The sequence below is a fragment of the Propithecus coquereli genome, unplaced genomic scaffold (genome assembly GCF_000956105.1).
Source record: "Propithecus coquereli isolate 6110/MARCELLA unplaced genomic scaffold, Pcoq_1.0 Scaffold126, whole genome shotgun sequence".
In the NCBI taxonomy this organism is placed as follows: Eukaryota; Metazoa; Chordata; class Mammalia; order Primates; family Indriidae; genus Propithecus; species Propithecus coquereli.
In genome coordinates this window covers 1,650,216-1,668,148 of record NW_012136747.1, presented here as the reverse complement: position 1 = coordinate 1,668,148, position 17,933 = coordinate 1,650,216, and the positions used below count along the sequence as shown (strand labels likewise).

The following is a 17,933-nucleotide window of genomic DNA, read 5'->3' as shown; positions in this document are numbered from 1 at the left end:
CACTGAATACCTTGAGTGCCAGGGCCTGTGCAATGGCATGTGCTGGGTGTTGGGGAAACAGATGAATCAGATAAGGGTCTGCCCCCAAAGATCTCACAGTCCAGTCCCATCAGCTCAACCTTGTCAGGATCCTTCCACAAAAGGCTGCCAGCCAATATGTGCTATCCAGAGCCTGTCACCTTTCCTGGTGGGCTGTGAAGGAACCGCAGAGTACTGATGCCTCGCCTCTGTCGTGTCATCCTGAGGTAGGGATCGAGGCAGTGGTGAGGAGCCTACAGGGGATCCTGAAGGTGAACAACACGGAGCTGCACAAGCAGGGCCTGCTGCTCTTTGCTGAGATCCTGACTCGGTGAGCAAAGTGGTGGAACATCAGGCCTGTAGGGGCCAGGCTGGAGAAGGAAAAGTGAGCTCTTACTCCTGGTGGGATCAGTGATAAGTGTTCACTCAAGGGGGTGGGGGGGCAAGGGCAATGTAACCTAAACATTTGTACCCCCATAATATGAAGAAATAAAAAAAAAAGAGTTCACTCACTCATTTCTCATCTACCATTTCTCAGGCAGCCAGAGGAGATCAAGCTCTTCACGAGCTCAGCCGTACGCAGAGATGCTGGCCGTGCCCTCCAAGAAGCAGTTAGCAGCCCTGTGCTGGAGGTGGCTGCTGAGGCAGTGAAGGCCACTTCTGCTTTTCTGAGGTGAGAGATCAAGGCAGACTGAACTTTCCACCCCTGCATGTACCTGAGGGCCTGCTGAGGCCAGGGCAGCTGATAATTTTAAGTATTTCTAGATTACTTACAATACCTAATGCAGTTATTTCTCTGTATCCATGGGTTTCGCATCCTTGGAGTCAACCAACCATGGAAATACTAAAAAAAAATGGATGGTTGCATCTGTGCTGAACACATACAGACTTTTTTTCTTGTCATTATTCCCCAAACAATATAATATAACAACTATTCACATAGCATTTACATTGTATTAGGTATTATAAGTAACCAAGAGTTGATTTAAAGTATACTGTAGGATGTGCATAGGTTATATGCAAATACTATGCCATTTTATATCAGGGACTTGAGCATCCATGGATTTTGGTATCCATGGAGGTCCTGGAACAAATCGTTCAGGATACCAAGGGACGACTATGCAAAGTAAATGCTGTGTAAACAGTTGTTATACTGTATTTTAAAATTTTGTATTATTTTTTATTGTTATATTTTAAAAAATATTTTTGATCCATGATTGGTTAAATCCACAGATGTAGAATCCACAGGTACAGAGGTCTGACTGTACTTCCAAAGTCTTATGTTATCATGTTTTCCGTATTTTCTTTGTTGTTTTGGATTTATATCTTGGGAAAAAGAATCCCTTTACTTTCATAAGTAGCAGTAGCAGAGGAGTAGCAGAGGTCACTGTTTCTGTTGACTCCATCTGTTGACCAGACTGGGCAATAACGAGACCCTGTTTCTACAACAACAAAAAAGGATTTAATTAGCTCACATGTTTTGTCTTCCCTATAACTCCTTGGTGTGTTTGGTATTTAATATTTTATGTTTTTGAACCTTTAAATAACATGCCTAAAACTGGTATTGATATTCCCTCAACTCCAGCAGTATCTCCTGACTTCCTGCTTGGTTAGCAGCACCCCAACTCTTCCTTTCCCATCTCTTCCTTACTTTCTACTTCTCAAGGTTAGTCAGCTGTATCTTTAATTTTACATTGTAAAAGTCGTTAATATTTATAGTCTCTTCTGGAACCATATTTAAGTCTTTGTGATTTGACTCTAGGTTGGTTATTAAAATTGAAACAAAAAATAGCATTTACATTACAGTGTCTTCAATCTGTCTCCCTTACCCCTTTGTCCTCTCCTGGATTTGATTCTCTAAATATGGAGCATGAATCCCAGAGTGGATGGGATGAGTAACCAACAGGGTCACAAAGGCAAAGAGTAAGAGCTGTGTTAATCAGAAGCACCCATGCAGAGCTGGAAGTCTCCCAGGAGGTCAGTGCTATGGGAGACCAGTAGCACCTTTCAGGCAGGAGGTGGTATTTGAGTTGTGCTATGAGGGATGAGAGAGATTTAGATTTGTGGGAGGACCAGCGTTAGCAAAAACATGTGGGTGGGAAAGTGTAAGGATTGCTGAGGGTACAGTAGTCAGTTTGCCAGCAGGTTATGTGAAGGGGGTGATGCCTGAAGAAGCAGGAATGCTGGTTGGGTTAGAATTGTGGAGAGAGATGGGTAGGGGGCAGGTTATTAATCCTTGGATGATTTTACTTTTGACTTTAACTTCCCAGAAACTTTACTGAGGTGGAGTGGCTCAGAGAGTCTCTGGGAAGCACAACTAGAGGAAGAATGAGGAGTGAGAGCTACTGAAAAGAGCTTCCGGAAATGAAGAAAAAAAGGAAAAATTAAGCCTTAACTATATATAAGTGACTAGGAACCTATTAGAAGGCCTAACAGATAATACTCAGTGTTCAAAAAGACCCAGGGATGAGGGTTAACAAGTTTGTTTCTTAGCTACTGTGCTGGGTTGAATAGTGTCCACCAACATTCATGTCTACCCAGAACCTGTGAATGAGCCTTATTTGGAAATAGGGCCTTTGCAGATATAATGGGGTTAAGAGGAGGTCATATGGCATGGGCTGTAAATCCAGTGACTGGTCTCTTTATAAGGAGAGGGGGATTTGGACATACAGTGACACAGACACACACAGACGGAAGATCACCATGTGAAGACAGAGACAGAAATTAGAGTGATACAGCTACAAGCCAAGGAATGTCAAGGATTGCTGACAACCACCAGAAGCTAAGAAGAGGCAAGGGAGGATTCTTTCCAAGACACTTTTAGAGAAAGCATGGCCCAGCTGACATACTTTCATTTCAGATTTCTAGCCTCCAGAACTGTGAGAGGATAAACTTCTATTGTTTTAAGCCAACCAGTTTGTGGTAATTTATTATAGCAGCCCTAGGAAACCAATATCCTGTCAAATATTCATTCATTCATTTCATTTAACACCCAAGCTGGAGTGCAGTGGAACAATCATAGCTCACTGTAGCCTTGAACTCCTGGGCTGAAGCGATCCTCCTGCCTCAGCCTCCCAAGGAGCTAGGACTACAGGCATGTGCCACCATGCCTGGCTAATTTTTCTTTTTTCTTTTTTTTGTAAAGATTGGGGGGAGTCTCACTATGTTGCTCAGGCTGGTCTCAAACTCCTGGCCTCAACTGATCTCCTGCCTTGGCCTCCTGACACTGGGATTATAGGCGTGAACCACCACACCTGGCCCATTTAACATATTTTTGTATTTATCATCAATTTACAATGCATCTATCTCTGCTTAGGTAAAGTGAAAAGATAGAACTGGTTCCTGGCCTCTTGGAGCTCATGGTTAAACTAGTCAATGACTCTTGCCTCTTTTAAGTCTACAGAATATGAGGGTTCAGCTGGACCCTAAATGTTACCTGCCCACATTTACCCCACACTCATGATGACTGAATCTCCAAAAATAGTGTTCCAATCTCTGCTTATAATCTCCCAGAATGGGGAACTCACTTCTTCCTAGATAGTCACCTCTATCTTTATTCAGTTTTGACTCTAAGAAAGTTCTTCCAGGTGCTGAAATAAAATCTGGGTCCTGATAACATTTACCTATTGATCCTGGTTTTCCTCATTGAGGTAACAGAGAGCAAGTTTGATCTCTTTCTCAGGAGAGCTTGTTACTTATTTGAGAACAGTGACCATTACATTTCTTGATGCACCTTCAGTTCTAGGTTCTAGGTAGTTCTTCCTTCACCAAGGATCCCTTCTCAGTGAGAAAACTTTGTGTCCTTAATAGCTATAATAAAAGTCATAGCTGGCATTTGCTATGTATTAAGCATCATGCTAAGTGTTTGGCAATATTATCCTATTTGATCCTCAGAACAATTCTATGAGGAGAGCACTATTAACCCTCATTTAATAGATGAGGAAGCTGATGGTGTGCAAAGTTGTGCAACTAGATAAATGTTGAAGTAAGGATTTTTATCAGATCGAACCCTGTGTTCTGATCCAGCCACACTACCTTCCACTGCCTGAGAGCCTGGGGGTATCTTGGGAGTACCCTTGCCTCACCCTGAGCCTTCTCTTGTCTCTCTGGATGCAGGAAGGACCATCAGAGCACTCCACCCGTGCAGTACAGGGAACTGCGGGCCTTGCTTGAAGCCATGCTGAGCCGGTGTGCAGAGTTGTCCCAGATCCCTCTGAACAGGAGGCCCCTGGTCAGTGCACTTCAGCCTGCTTCTTCCGGAGAGCATGCTATAATATGTTTTTAGAAGGATAATTAGTACCCTGCCTTATCACTGCATGCCATTTTATGGCTTTTTCTCATGCGCACACATCTACAATGAGATGTCATTTTTTCCCTAACTGCAGAATTATGAGTTTAAGGATTACTGCCCTCATTTTTATAGATGAGGAAACTGAAACCACAGGGTGAAATAATTTTTCTCTAAGATCCAAAACTTGCAAGCACCTGAGCCTGGATAGTAAATCCCAGGGTGTTTGTACCCAAGCCTATTACACATTTCACCCCTTTATAGCATCTACGCAGGTATGGTAAACATGCTCACAAAATTATTTAAGCCTAGATTCACTAAAATCTTAGAAGGAATCTGACCAATGTGCAATGTGTTGTAATTGTTGGCTTTTAATGGTCCGGGGACTTAAGATACTGTCAGTATGAATGTTGATTATGTTTTTCAGGATTAACCTTGGAAATTAAATTCTTCACACCTAATGGGGTAGGGATTTTCTTTTGTTTTGGAGCAACTAATATGGACATTACAGTCAATGAGGCTAATGACAGCTTTCTGCATGTAACAGTCCAAGAGCCAGTCCTGTGGTTCACAGGGAGACTGGTGGTTAAGGTTTCCCTCTCTAGCATTTTTTAAAGGAGCTATTAGATTTTCAAGGATATAACCAAGATCCCTGGAAAGTTTGGTATATGGGAATTTCAGACTGCGGTGTGAGAGGAAGAGGTCTGTAGTCATCCAAGCATTGATGGAGACGCAGAGTAGGTACTTGATCAATAGGTTCCTCTCTCTCCTTCTCACTGCAGGGCCATGCCTCCAGTAGAGATTCAGAGAAGGCCATTCTTCAAAGGGGAAAGTTTCTCCTGAGCACTCTGGAGGGATTTAGAAATGCCTGCAGGTGAGGGGCCTTCTGTCATCTGAGGTAATATCATCGAAGGTAGGGGTGGAAGGGATTGAGGCAAAGGACGAAGTTCTAGAAGCAATACTTGATTTCTGATGCTGTGCTGCATAGCAAAGAGGACTTTGGCTGGGGCGGGGTTTGGGGGAGTATAGGGGGTTTGAGGACAGTAGGGTAGAACATTTCTAAAGATTCTTTCCTAGTGAAGTCTTTGCTACTGTGCCATGAGGTTGTGTCTCATTTACCTTTGTTTTCGCTACCCCACTAGACCTAGCACTAGCCTAGCCACTGAGTGCTTGTTAACTTAATTACATTTACATTAACAAATGTTTGTTGAATCTACTGTGTGCCAGGCCTGAAGCTAGACTGTGGGGTTAGAAAGAGAATTCAGCATGGCTGCTGCCCACAAGGAGCTCACAGTCTCTTGGGGAAGAGGCAGTTTTGTATATATACGTGGAATTTTTTAGGTTGTCAAGAATCCAGGGAAGGTATTCTAGGTAGAGATAGCAACATATGTAAAGGCCAAGAGAGAGGAAATAGCAAATAGCACCCTCTGGTCAGGGACGTACACACAATGGGGTAGAAGAGTCGCGTAGCATGAGGGAGGGGCTGGGGAGCAGGAAGGTGGAGACTTAGCCAAGGACCAGGCCTTCTCCTCATTGAGGTCTCTTGAGTTTTCTCCAGATAAGAGATACTTTCCCTGGATCCTGAGCCTAGGCACCCGCTAGGAGGGTGCTTCTAAACTTTATGTTGCTTAGGTGTTAGTGGACATACTCACACGTTGATTTCATAGGTTGGCTGTGGAATTCCAGAGTGAGCCTTCGGCGCAGGAGAATCCATTCACGGCTCCCAGTGGCGAGAAGGAAGACACCTTGGAGGCCTTCTCAGAATTTCTTCTCAGTACCTGTGACTCCTCGTGTATCCCCATGGTGATGGTGGGTTCTTCTGAGCCACGTACATACAGCATGAGGCTCGGGGAAGAGAAGACTGTGAGGGCGAGCCCAGCTGAGAGGCTCAAGGCAGTGACTACTTAATTGAACCTTCTCAGGGCCTCCGTGGTGTTATTCTTATAGCCACCTTTCCTTTGGTTTTAAAAATAAAGTGTAGTGTTTTATTATAAAACTAATAAATAGCTCTCAAGAAAAATTAGAAAGCAGTAATGAGAAAATAATAAATGGGTAATGTTTACGGAGTAATAAGTGCCTTATATCCATTACCTAATTTAGTCCTCCAAATGACCCTGGGAGATGGGTGCCATAACTTTCCCTAATTTATGGATAAGGTTGTCATACTCCTACAGTTAGCAAGTGCATGATGGTGCTGAGGTAGAACCTGTGACTTCAGTTTCCCTAGCTTTTCTTGTGTCTTTCTGTTTAGTAACGAGCAGCGGTGAATATATATTATCCAAGTGTTAATAAGGAACACATATGTGTGTTCTGTAAAATGCAAGATGACTGCTCTGAAGAGAGACTAGGTCCTGAAGAGCTTCATTTTTAAATTTTTTTTGAGACAGAGTTTCACTCTGTCACCCAGGCTGGAGTACAGTGGCGTGATCATAGCTCACTGCAGACTCAAACTTTTGGGCTCAAGTGATCCTCCCTCTTCATCCTCCAGCGTACCACCACACCTGGCTAATTTTTTAAATTTTTTGTAGAGACGGGGTCTTGCTATGTGGATCATACTAGGAAGAGCTTCATTTTGAGCTGAATTGATATTGAGATGGTAGGAAGAGCAGGGCCCAGAGCTGTTCACTCTCCAGGTGACCTTGGGTGAGTCTTCTGCTTGAGGATGGGACATCCTGTGAGCCTATGAGGAGTCCCTGTTAGAGGGGAAAGGGCACCTCCTAACCACCTATTGGGAACAGTAGGTGGCAGCAGGGAGGTGCTCCCTGGCTCTGCAGGAGAGAGCCTCTTTTCCCTGAAGAAGCCATTGAGCTGGAGTCTGCAGGTGGGTAGTGGTCAGCCGTGCTGCACTATGGCCCTGACCCAGACGCACTAATGGTAAGACGCAGGTGACTCGTGTCGGTTTCTGCATCTGCTCTGCCTTCCTCCTAGGTTTATAAAGTGTTAGAGATAGATCTAGAAGGAGATCATAGAATTATTATATTATTCCTTCTTTCTACTTTTCCATATTTTACACATTTTCTTTAATCAGCAAATATTACTTTTATAATTTTAAAAAAACCATACTTGCTTTAAAAACCAAAGGAAAGGGCCGGGCGCGGTGGCTCACGCCTGTAATCCTAGCACTCCGGGAGGCCGAGACGGGTGGATTGTTTGAGCTCAGGAGTTCGAGACCAGCCTGAGCAAGAGCGAGACCCCATCTCTACTAAAAATAGAAAGAAATTGGCTGGACAACTAAAAATATATAGAAAAAATTAGCCGGGCATGGTGGCGCATGCCTGTAGTCCCAGCTACTCAGGAGGCTGAGGCAGTAGGATTGCTTGAGCCCAGGAGTTTGAGGTTGCTGTGAGCTAGGCTGACGCCATGGCACTCACTCTAGCCCGGGCAAAAGAGTGAGACTCTGTCTCAAAAAAAAAAAAAAAAAAAACCAAAGGAAAATTGTCTACAAGAACAATGCCTCTGATGCCCCAGCTGTTTATGGCTAGGGAGTTGAGACCCGGAGAAGGGAAAAGGTGACTGCTCAAGGGTACATTGTTGTGCAGAGCTTCAACTAGAGCCCAGTTTCTTTATTCTTAATTCAGAACTGTGTCTACTACATCAGGCTGCCTCACAACTCTGTTCAAGAAGTACATGAAAGCTGATCTGAGTGCAGTGGTGTTTACAACTAATTGATCACAACCGGTTACAGATTTCTCTGTTGCTTCTCCACTCCCACTGCTTCATTTGACTAGCCTTAAAAAATAATAATAATAAATGTGAAGGCAATTTGTAAACTATATTATTATCACTCTTATTACTGTAGTAATAGAAACAAAAATGTCACTCTACATTATGGTTTTGAAAGTACTTTTTACACGTCAGACTACATTTGTTTTTGGAAGGTAGATCTTGTTATTCCCATTTTACTTGTGGGAACAGAGGTCCAGAGAGGTAAAGTACCTGGTACAATCTATTAAGTAGCAGATCCAAACCTTAGACGTAGGTTTGTGACTTCAGGTTCTGTAACTTTTCTTGTGCCTTTCAAATGAAAGGGGTTAGTCTACTGTTGCTAGATTTGATGCCAGTTTTTGCTGATTCTTTTTATTCTTCGGAGGCTCAGTCCTGGTGGGCTGTGTTCTCCCCCCTGGTTCTTTGCAGAGGCACCTGGAACAGGCCACCCACCCAGCTTTGATGGAAGTTTTCCTCTCAATTCTGCACAGCCTCTTTGTCATCGTTCCCCACATGAAGGAGAAGTTCTCCAAGAAGCTCGGTAGGCAGCAGGCACGTGTGGAAGTTAGGAGGGAGGCAGGCACCATAGGTGGCTGCTCGTAGTACTCAAAGAAAGCATAAGCAGGGGGGATGTTTATATGTTCGTTCGGAATCTATATCCATTCTCTGCCCAGTGTTGAGTGGAAGGAAATATCATGCAGAAATCAAAAATCATTAATGGCAGTTCTCAAGTTTGTGGATACTTCTCTGTCCAGGAGAAGTCCAGGAGGCCCTAGTTTAGCACCTACACCACCCCACCTTCCCCATTCCTCTCATCCTCCAAGTTCCTCCCACCTCACAAGATGTTTATCATCTCTGACTCCTGAGCTCTGACTAAGTGCCAGAGTCCCCCCAGTCACTGTAACAACCGAAAAATGTCCCCACATACTTCAAGTGCCTTCCAGGTAGTACTGTCTAACTGTACACTGAAGTTGCTTCCTAAAATTGAGCCCAAGTAGCTTTTGATTCCTTCAGCCTTCTCCAGGCCTCTCAGATCTTTTTCTTTCCTTTTCTTACTAGTCATTTTTACTCTCTCTTCTCCAGTTTTTACCCTAAAAATACCTTGATCTGCAGCATAAGCCCAGGAATTCAGGGTCAGAGTCTCCTTTATCTTCCAGTGGTGAGAATGGGAAGGGGAATAGCCAAAAACTGAAGAGGGAGGAAAGAGAACAGTAGTAATAATTAATAACTAGTTTTTAATAACTATAATATTAATACCTGGTCATTAATAGCCATTAATATTAATAACAGGTTATTAATAACTAATATTTATCAAATCTTACTCTGTGTGAGACTCTATTTTAAGTGCTTTACATGCATTGATTCATTTAGTCCACAGGAAAACCCTGGGAATTGTGTATTATGATTATTCTCATTCTACTGATAAGCAGAGTGAATCATCACAGAGAAGTTAAGTAACTTGCCCAAGGTCACACTGTAAGTGATATGCCCAGAATTCAAACCCAGGGTATCTTACTCTAGAGCCTGCTTTCTTAATCTCTATGCTTACCTCTTATAATTATCATTTAATATCTTTTCTCTTATTCTTGTCACATAGCATGCAGTGGAAAGTGTTGTTTGACAAGTCTACCATGGAGAGGTAGCCAGGGGGCCCAGTCATGCAGAGCCTTGTCTGCCATGTGAGGGGGCTGTATCCTAGGAGCTTTGTTGAGTCTTAAAGAAGGGAAGTGACATGCTCAGATTTCTGTTTAGAAATATCTTTCTTAGAGCAGCATGGACCATGAGTTAGAGGGAGGCAGATTGGAGGCAAGTAGTTCAGCCTCATGCATTAACTCAGGTTGGTGGTGGGAATTAAGGTAGTGTTGGGGGGATGGAACAATTGCATATAGGGCACGAGAGAGAGGGCATAGGTTAGGGTGATGCCTTGGCTTCTGGCTGCCATCTACATGGGTGGTGGTGTTTTTAATCACTGGGGGAGGATCTGATTTGGGGAGGCAGCAGAGGATGTGGTCAGTTTGGGTCAGGGTGAATGTGAGATGTCCCAGTGAAGATGTTAGGTGGGTAATTGACTATGTCTGAAAGCAGGGGAGAGATCTGATCTTTAGACAAAGGTATAGAAGTCTTTAGTATCCAGCCTTTCATTCATTAACGAATACTTATTGGGCACCTGCTACATGCAAAACATCATCCTAGGTCTGAGGATATAGCAGTGAAAAAGAAAGACCCCCGTCCTTGTGGGGCTGACCCTCTAGTAGGGAGCAGGTGAGATTCCTCAAGTGTGTGTGTATAAAATGAGATGATGAAAGGGACCAAGACAAAACCAAGAGCAACATTGAATGGTCAGGAGGAGGAGGAGAGGTAGGAGAGTTGGAGAGGTAGGAAGGAAACTGGAAGAGTATGACATTAGGGAAGCCAATCGAAGAGACTTTTGTGGATTAGGGAATAGCCAGGAGTGTCAAGTACATCCCAGACATCAAGTAAGATAAAGATTGAAAAACGTCCATTGGAAAGCTGGATGCTGTGGTGTGTGCTTGTAGTCCCAGCTACTTGGAAGGCTGAGGCGGGAGGATCGCTTGAGCCCAGGAGTTCAAGACCAGCCTGAGAAGCATAGTGAGACCTTGTCTCAAGAAAGAAAGAAAGAGAGAAAGAGAGAGAGAGAGAAGGAGGGAGAGAGAGAGGGAGGGAGGGAAGGAGGGAAGGAAGGAAGGAAGGAAGGAAAAGAAAGATGTCCATTAGACTTGGCATCATGGAGGTTATTGGCTACCTTGGTTAGGGCAGTTTCTTCCTTTTTCTTTTCTTTTTTTTTTTTGGTGATTGGAGGATCAGGTGATCCTGGGCTCGAATGATCCTCCTGGTCAGCCTCCCAAACTGGGATTATGAGCATGAGCCACAGCACCCAGCTCCAGAACAGTTTCAGTGAAGTGGTTGAGGTGGAAACCAGACCACAGTGGGTTAAAGAATGAGTGCAAAGTGTGGCATTAGAGATAGGCATTAGAGACAACTCTTTTGATAAGCTTGGTGGGAGGAGAAGGTAAGAAATGCCAGTATGACTGGAGAGGAACATGGAGTTAGGAAGTTATCTTTTAGGACTGGAAACACTTATCTAATTAGCTGCTGATAGGAAGGAGCAATAGGGACACTGTTGTTCTTAGCACATGTGAGTTGGAATCCTTGCCCCCTCCCTTACTTGTTTATGGACACTGGGCAAATTAATTTACTTATCTCCAACGTCCTCAGCTAGAGCATGGTGATAATAATGAGAATTAGGCTGGGCGCGGTGGCTCACGCCTGTAATCCTAGCACTCTGGGAGGCCGAGGCGGGTGGATTGTTTGAGCTCAGGAGTTCGAGACCAGCCTGAGCAAGAGCGAGACCCCATCTCTACTAAAAATAGAAAGAAATTGGCTGGACAACTAAAAATATATAGAAAAAATTAGCCGGGCATGGTGGCGCATGCCTGTAGTCCCAGCTACTCAGGAGGCTGAGGCAGTAGGATTGCTTGAGCCCAGGAGTTTGAGGTTGCTGTGAGCTAGGATGATGCCATGGCACTCTAGCCTGGGCAAAGAGTGAGACTCTGTCTAAAAAAAAAAAAAAAAAAAAATGAGAATTAAACCAGAAAGGTGTGTGTATTTCCTGAATGACTGTAACCCTCAACTATTGTGACAACTGACACATATTAAATACTTATTACCTTCCTTCCAATATTCTTCCTGCCTGCCATACTTTAGGATCCAAGAGGATCCAGTCTTGGGGTACTGATGAGATGCAAGTGTATATCTCTTGGGGACAATGGTGGAATAGGGGATGTGGAAGAAGGCTGTGGGATCTACAGGGAGATCTGTGCAACATGAAGCCAGGTGGAGCAGGATCAGAGGCCCAACCTGCAAGAGGGAAGAGGAAGCAGCCACTGCCAACCAGGAGGGGGCAGAGACCTGGAGTAGGGGGTAGACTCTACCTGGTAGAGGAACTCTGAATCCCTGAGAGACGGGGCCAAGGGGAGCCCATCCAGAAGGCAAGCTGGGCACCCTCTCCCTGAGGGAGTCATGGGTTAAATTGTTGCCCCAGAGAGTTGCTGTGAAACCTTGAGGGATTAATTCCCTGCCAGATGCTTTAGCTTCAGCATAAAATACAGATTATCCCCAACCCTGGAGCTGGTGAAGTGGGGGCTCCTGATGTCTTCCTTGTCTAGGGGTCTGCTTTTACAGGACAGGCAGAACAGATGTTAGCACTGCAGAGAGCCTTACTTCAGAGACTGGGAGGAGCCAGGCAGTGCAGGGGCCTCGGCAGGGTCACCAGTAACACAGCTAATGCTGGCATGGGACCCTCAATCTGCGAACTAATCTCTTCCCACAGCAATTTAGAGATGGAGATAAAGCAGTGACAACTCCTATTCTTCCTGAATCTGAAACTGGATTATTTTCTACAGAACTGGGAGAAGAGATAGAAGGAGCAAATGTGTCCTTCCTAGTTCCTTGTCAAATATAGCAAATTATAGTGGAAGATAATTCAGAAAGGAGGAAAATGAATATTTATTCAGCACTTACTCTGAGCCAAGTACTTGTTAGATATTCTACATACATTTATCTTACTTAGCTTTACAACAACCTGTGAGGTACACATATCAAAACCAGTCTCAGAGCTGGGCATGGTGGTATGTAGTCCCAGCTACTCAGGAGGCTGAGGCAGGAGGATTGCCTGAGTCCAGGAGTTCAAGGCCAACATAGTGAGACCCTGTCTCTTAAAAAAAAAAACCAAAACTGAGTCTCAGATAAATTAAATAACTTTTCCAGAGTCACACTGCTATATAGTGGTGGAGCACATTTTGAACCAGGTCTATATAACTCTGAAACCAGTGCTCTTTGACACCACCCAGACTTGGAAATTTCTGTAACAAATCTGGTTTAAACTGTTCTCTGCTTTATTCCCATTTCTCCTAAGCTGCCTCATCCTTCATACAACTGACCCTGGAGCTGAAGGCCAGGTTCTGCAGGGGCCTGAGGTATGTATGGTCCTAGGCAAGACTAAGCAGGCAAAGGGCCAATCTTGAATGGACAAGTGGGAATTTTTGGCTGGTGTGTTTTGGTCATAGGACTGTGGTGGGGTTGACATACTGTCAGCATTGCTCAGCAACTGGTGATATGAGCTGGATGTGCTTCTGTGCGTTGTATTTAAACTGGTGTGGTAAGGCTTTCATTCCAGGTGATACTTGCATGGGCACCTGTCACATGAAAACTGGAAGGACCCTCAGAGATCATTTGTCTAACTCCTCATTTAAATGGAGGAACTGAGGCCCTCAGAGGGGAAGGGATGCAATGTCCATCAAGTTCTAGTTGCTGCCAGATCAGCAATTCTTGAGGAGGAACTCTCTCGTTCAGAGTAGAGATGTCACTGCTTCAGTTTCTGTCTCATTAGGTTTCCAGAGCACACTTTGCACCTTCTCACTTTTGATTTGCTACCTGTCTCTGTATGTACTAGGAAGGTCCATTTGTTACTGCCCACAGCCTACAAGGTGGCTACAGTGCAGTTTCTAGCTCTCCTTTCGTATCTCCGAATAGAACATCCAACATTCAGGAGAGAATACAGGGATCCATCTGGATTCAAAGTCAAAGTTTTGGAAGTTTGTAGTACTCCTTCCAAAGGAGTAGCACGACAACTTCTGCCATGGTAGCCTAAGATCATTTTGTTTTCTGTCTTGGGCTCAACAGCTTCTTCTTTTTTTAGTACTTCCCTAGCCCTTTCCTGGCCCAGGGGTACTTTTTTGTTTGTATATTTTGTTAAATTGGAGCATAGTGGCCCTCCTTGATTTATTTTATCAGTAAATTTTTACTGAATGCCTAGATGGGCCAGGTGCCTAAGTTACAACTGAGGGCAACAGGTTCCATATTTACTTTTCATATGTACCTTAGGACCTCCTCTACCATGGCATGGCTAGAATTTCACTGGGTTCTGGCCCAAAGCAGTGGTGTCCAGATGTGCCAGCGATAATGCTATCTGAGCCAAAGTAGCAATGTCATCTCTTTTGTTCTTTCTTCTCCCTCTAAGTCACTCAGCCCTAAACCAGGTGTGTTCCAGTTTTCTCTTCTACATGTGCCTCAACCTCCTCTCAGTTCCAGAGAAGACAGGACCACCCTCCCAAGAAGGTAAGATGCTACAGTTTGGCCACTCATAAGGTCCATCGTGGTCTTTAGAGTCTGTATTCCTTACTGATTGGCTAGATAGTGAGTCAGTATGGTAATAAGATTTCTTTGCCATAGGCTTCCCAGAGGCATCATTGATTCATAGACTTATAGGCTGATTCCTAGGGAAGTGAAATAATAGAATCCAAAAACGGTGGAATACAAGGTGCCTGGCACCATGGACTAAGAGTTGAGAAGGTTCCTACAGCTCATCAAGTTCAATCCCTCCTTTTCTCCCTCCCGTCTCCTCTGCCACACCCTACACCAGGCTGATTACTCTCTGCTTGCTCAGCTCTAGAACGCAGTGTTCACCATAGCTTAAATAACCTGTTCTATTTCTTTGTTCATTCATTCAAGAAATACTTCTTTTTCTTTTCTTTTCTTTTTTTTTTTTTGAGACAGATTCTCACTCTGTCACCTGGGCTAGAGTGCAGTGGTGTCATCATAGCTCACTGCAACCTCAAACTCCTCGGCTCAAGTGATCCTCCTGCCTCTGCCTCCCGAGTAGCTGGGACTACAGGTGTGTGTCACCACACCCAGCAAATTTCTCTATTTTTGTAGGAATGGAGTTTCACTATGTTACTCAGGCTGGCCTCGAACTACTGACCTTAGGCAATCTTCCTGGCTTGACCTCTCAAAGTACTAGGATTACAGGCTTGAGCCACTGCACCTGGCCAAGAAATATTTTTTGAGCACCTACTGTGTGCCAGTCTCTATTCCAGGTACTGGTGAAAGAGCCAGGGATACAAAGCCCTACTCTAATGGAGTGAGAAAGGCAGGCAATAAACAAATGGAAACAATGTCAAGGATGGATAGGTGCTATGAAAAAATAAAACTAGGCAAAGGCGTAGAGGGTGATGGAGGGAGAAGGTACAAGTTAGATAGGGCAGTCAGGGCAGGTGCGGTGAGGAGGCAGCATGTAAACAGAGCCTGAGTGAAGTAAGGAGGCCACGCAGAATCTAGGCAGGAGGAACAGCAGCTGTGGGGCTGAGAGCTAACAGTTTCTCCTTTCCTTGAATATTCACTGAGCTTCTGCTGCATGCCAGGAGAGGCCTAGGTACTGCTGTGGATACAACAACAATTACAATATGTTCTCTGCCCTAAGCAGTTCCTCCATCCCAGACCTTTCTCTTGGCATAACATAAAACAATTTAATCATTGTTTCATTCATTCATTCAAAAAATATACCTTCTTTGTGGGTAAAACTTGGTGACAGTTGGTGTTTCCTCTTTTTATAATTATGAAAATCCTGTGTCATCTCCCCCACTCCCCAACTTTCTCCCTTTTTTCTTTTGCAGACACTGTGCTGAGAGAGACAGAAGCCCAAGTGAGCATTTCCATTACTTTCTACATGGCTTGGCTCCTGGTTCTCTCATTACACTGGCCACTCCTCTCTGTGTGGTGTCCAGCAGTCTGCCTGTTTAGGCATGGTCTGGCCTGCAGAGTCACTCCCTCCTCCATGCTATGCAGAGAGAGTAGCATGGCGACTTCTGCCACGGTGGCCTAAAACTATATTGGCGGCCACATCACAACCACCTCTGGTGCTCACCTGTGCCAGCTCCACTGCTGCTCATGGCTCCCTCACTTGTCAGAAAAAGAGGAGCCCTGCACATCTGCCCCTTTAGATTCTGAGATTTTGTCAACTCTCAGAAGCACAGCACCCCTCACTTACATCCAAACTGCTTCTTTCTTTTATCTATCAGGAGAAAGGGCATGGAGATGCATGAGGCTCGAGGATATTTGTTTCATTGTTATCATATTGATCATAGTGTGCGTTGATAGAAAAAGCACCGAATTTGGAATTAGGAGAGCTGGCCTGCCTCTGCTGCCAAATTGCTGTGGGACATTTCCCATCCTTACTTGGCTGGGAGCAGGTGACTTACTTCCACTTGCCCAGGACTTGGCCCTGAGTCCACTGCTTTAGCAGGATGGACCCTTTCCGTTGACCTTCAACTTAGGTCCCTGCTTTCACTCTCTTAACCTCTAACCAATCTCTACTCGCTGCCGGAAGGATTATCTGAAAACCATGTCTTAACATCTTAACTCCCCTGGCCTTCAGCCATGGTTCCCACATATCGGTCTGTGGAGCAGTGTCAGGCAATGATGGAGTTTTCTGTGGTCCATGGTAAAATGTGGAAAACAGGGGAAATGTAGTGAATTTTCCAGAAGGTTGACTTTATTCAAATTTTAAGTTCTGAGATCCTTTTCCTTCCTATTCTTTCTTTTATGAAACAAGGTTTCATAAGAAATCTAAGAATCTCTGCCCTCAGGATAAAATCCAAATTCTTTAAACAGCATTCAAGGTCTTTTACAGTTTAGCTGTAAGTTACATCACACATTTGCACAGCTTCTGACACCCCACATCTATTTACTGACCATCCAGTCATACTGAACGGAGACATGGAGTTTCCTCTTATGCCTCTGGGCCTCTGAGGACCTTGCTTCCTGTCCCTTGGATTCTCTTCCCTCCCTTCTCTGCCTGTTTTCTGCTTACCCTCCACAGTTCTTTCCTCTTTGAGCTTGCCCTCCCTACCCTAGGCAGCCTGAAGCACTCCTTCCTCTGCATGATACTGATCACATGTCCTGCAATTATCTGTCTCATTATCTGTCTCTTCCCACCAGCTGCCAGTTCCTGGAGGTACGGCCTGGATCTCACAGCCTGTCCTAAGAGTAGCCACTCAGTGAACATATATCAAATGAATGAATGAACAACTGGATATAGTGTTTTTCGAGATGTATCTACGTCATTCCACATGTTAACTTTAGTTTCTCCTGGTAGGCTGAATGCTGTATAAGTAAGAGGAGCCTTTGATGTCCTTTTTTTTTTTTTTTGAGGCAGAGGGTCACTCTGTTGCCCAGGCTAGAGTGCCGTCAACTCTCAGAAGCACAGCACCCCTCACTGTGGGGTGCTGTGGCCTCAGCCTAGCTCGCAGCAACCTCAAACTCCTGGGCTGAAGTGATCCTCCTGCCTCAGCCTCTCGAGTAGCTGGGACTCCAGTCGCACACCACCATGCCCAGCTAATTTTTGTATTTTTAGTAGAGACGGAGTCTCACTCTTGTTGATGCTGGTCTCGAACTCCTGAGCTCAAGTGATCCTCCCACCTCAGCCTCCCACAGTGCTAGGATTACAGGCATGGGCTACCGTGCCTGGCCTTTGATTTCCTTCTATACTGCATGTACCCTTGCTGCCCTAAGCAGTACTCTGTATGTAGTAGGTACTCATGTGTTTATTACCTGCTCCCTGTGTCCTCTGTGTGGCTTTCCCTTACTTGTTCCCTCCCCAGAACTCTCTGAAGTGTCTGAGCTCCTGCAGCATGGCCTGCCCCAGATAAGCAGCAGGAGCCCTGAAAGCCTTGCCTTCCTGTCTGATCGCCAGTATGTGGAGGGAGCTGCTCGCCAGCGACAGTGCTGCATCCTGCTCCTCTTCTACCTGGCCTACATCCATGAGGACAGGTCAGTGCTTAGAGCTGGAGGCTGGTGGTAGGTCCCGGGACCCTCATCTGCAGCCCACTTCAGAGGATTCACAGAGGCATCCTCTCCAAGCCTGGTGCTGGGCATGGGGACACAGGGATAAGTGAGAAATAAATAGGTAGTATTCCTGAGAGACTCATATCTTGGGAGGGGAATAAAACAGGCAGGCAGACACAGTGCTGAGAGACAGAGGCCTGGAATACTAATGTGTGTTCTTTGGTATCCTTGAGGGTATTTTTTGTACACAGAGAAGAAATTTTGGTGGTTTATTCTGGTT

At 44.8% G+C, this 17,933-nt stretch overlaps 1 protein-coding gene across 1 annotated transcript in view; it reads left to right on the top strand.

The window, feature by feature from the left end:
* Positions 1-17,933, top strand: part of MEI1 (meiosis inhibitor 1) — a 71,058-nt gene that overhangs the window by 21,805 nt on the left and 31,320 nt on the right. The window contains exons 10-18 of the mRNA XM_012638009.1: positions 250-349; positions 557-691; positions 4,135-4,249; positions 5,089-5,180; positions 5,974-6,115; positions 8,441-8,552; positions 12,948-13,008; positions 14,052-14,149; positions 17,470-17,638. Coding sequence (XP_012493463.1) covers positions 250-349; positions 557-691; positions 4,135-4,249; positions 5,089-5,180; positions 5,974-6,115; positions 8,441-8,552; positions 12,948-13,008; positions 14,052-14,149; positions 17,470-17,638 — 1,024 coding nt within the window. The remainder of the gene's footprint in view (positions 1-249; positions 350-556; positions 692-4,134; positions 4,250-5,088; positions 5,181-5,973; positions 6,116-8,440; positions 8,553-12,947; positions 13,009-14,051; positions 14,150-17,469; positions 17,639-17,933) is intronic.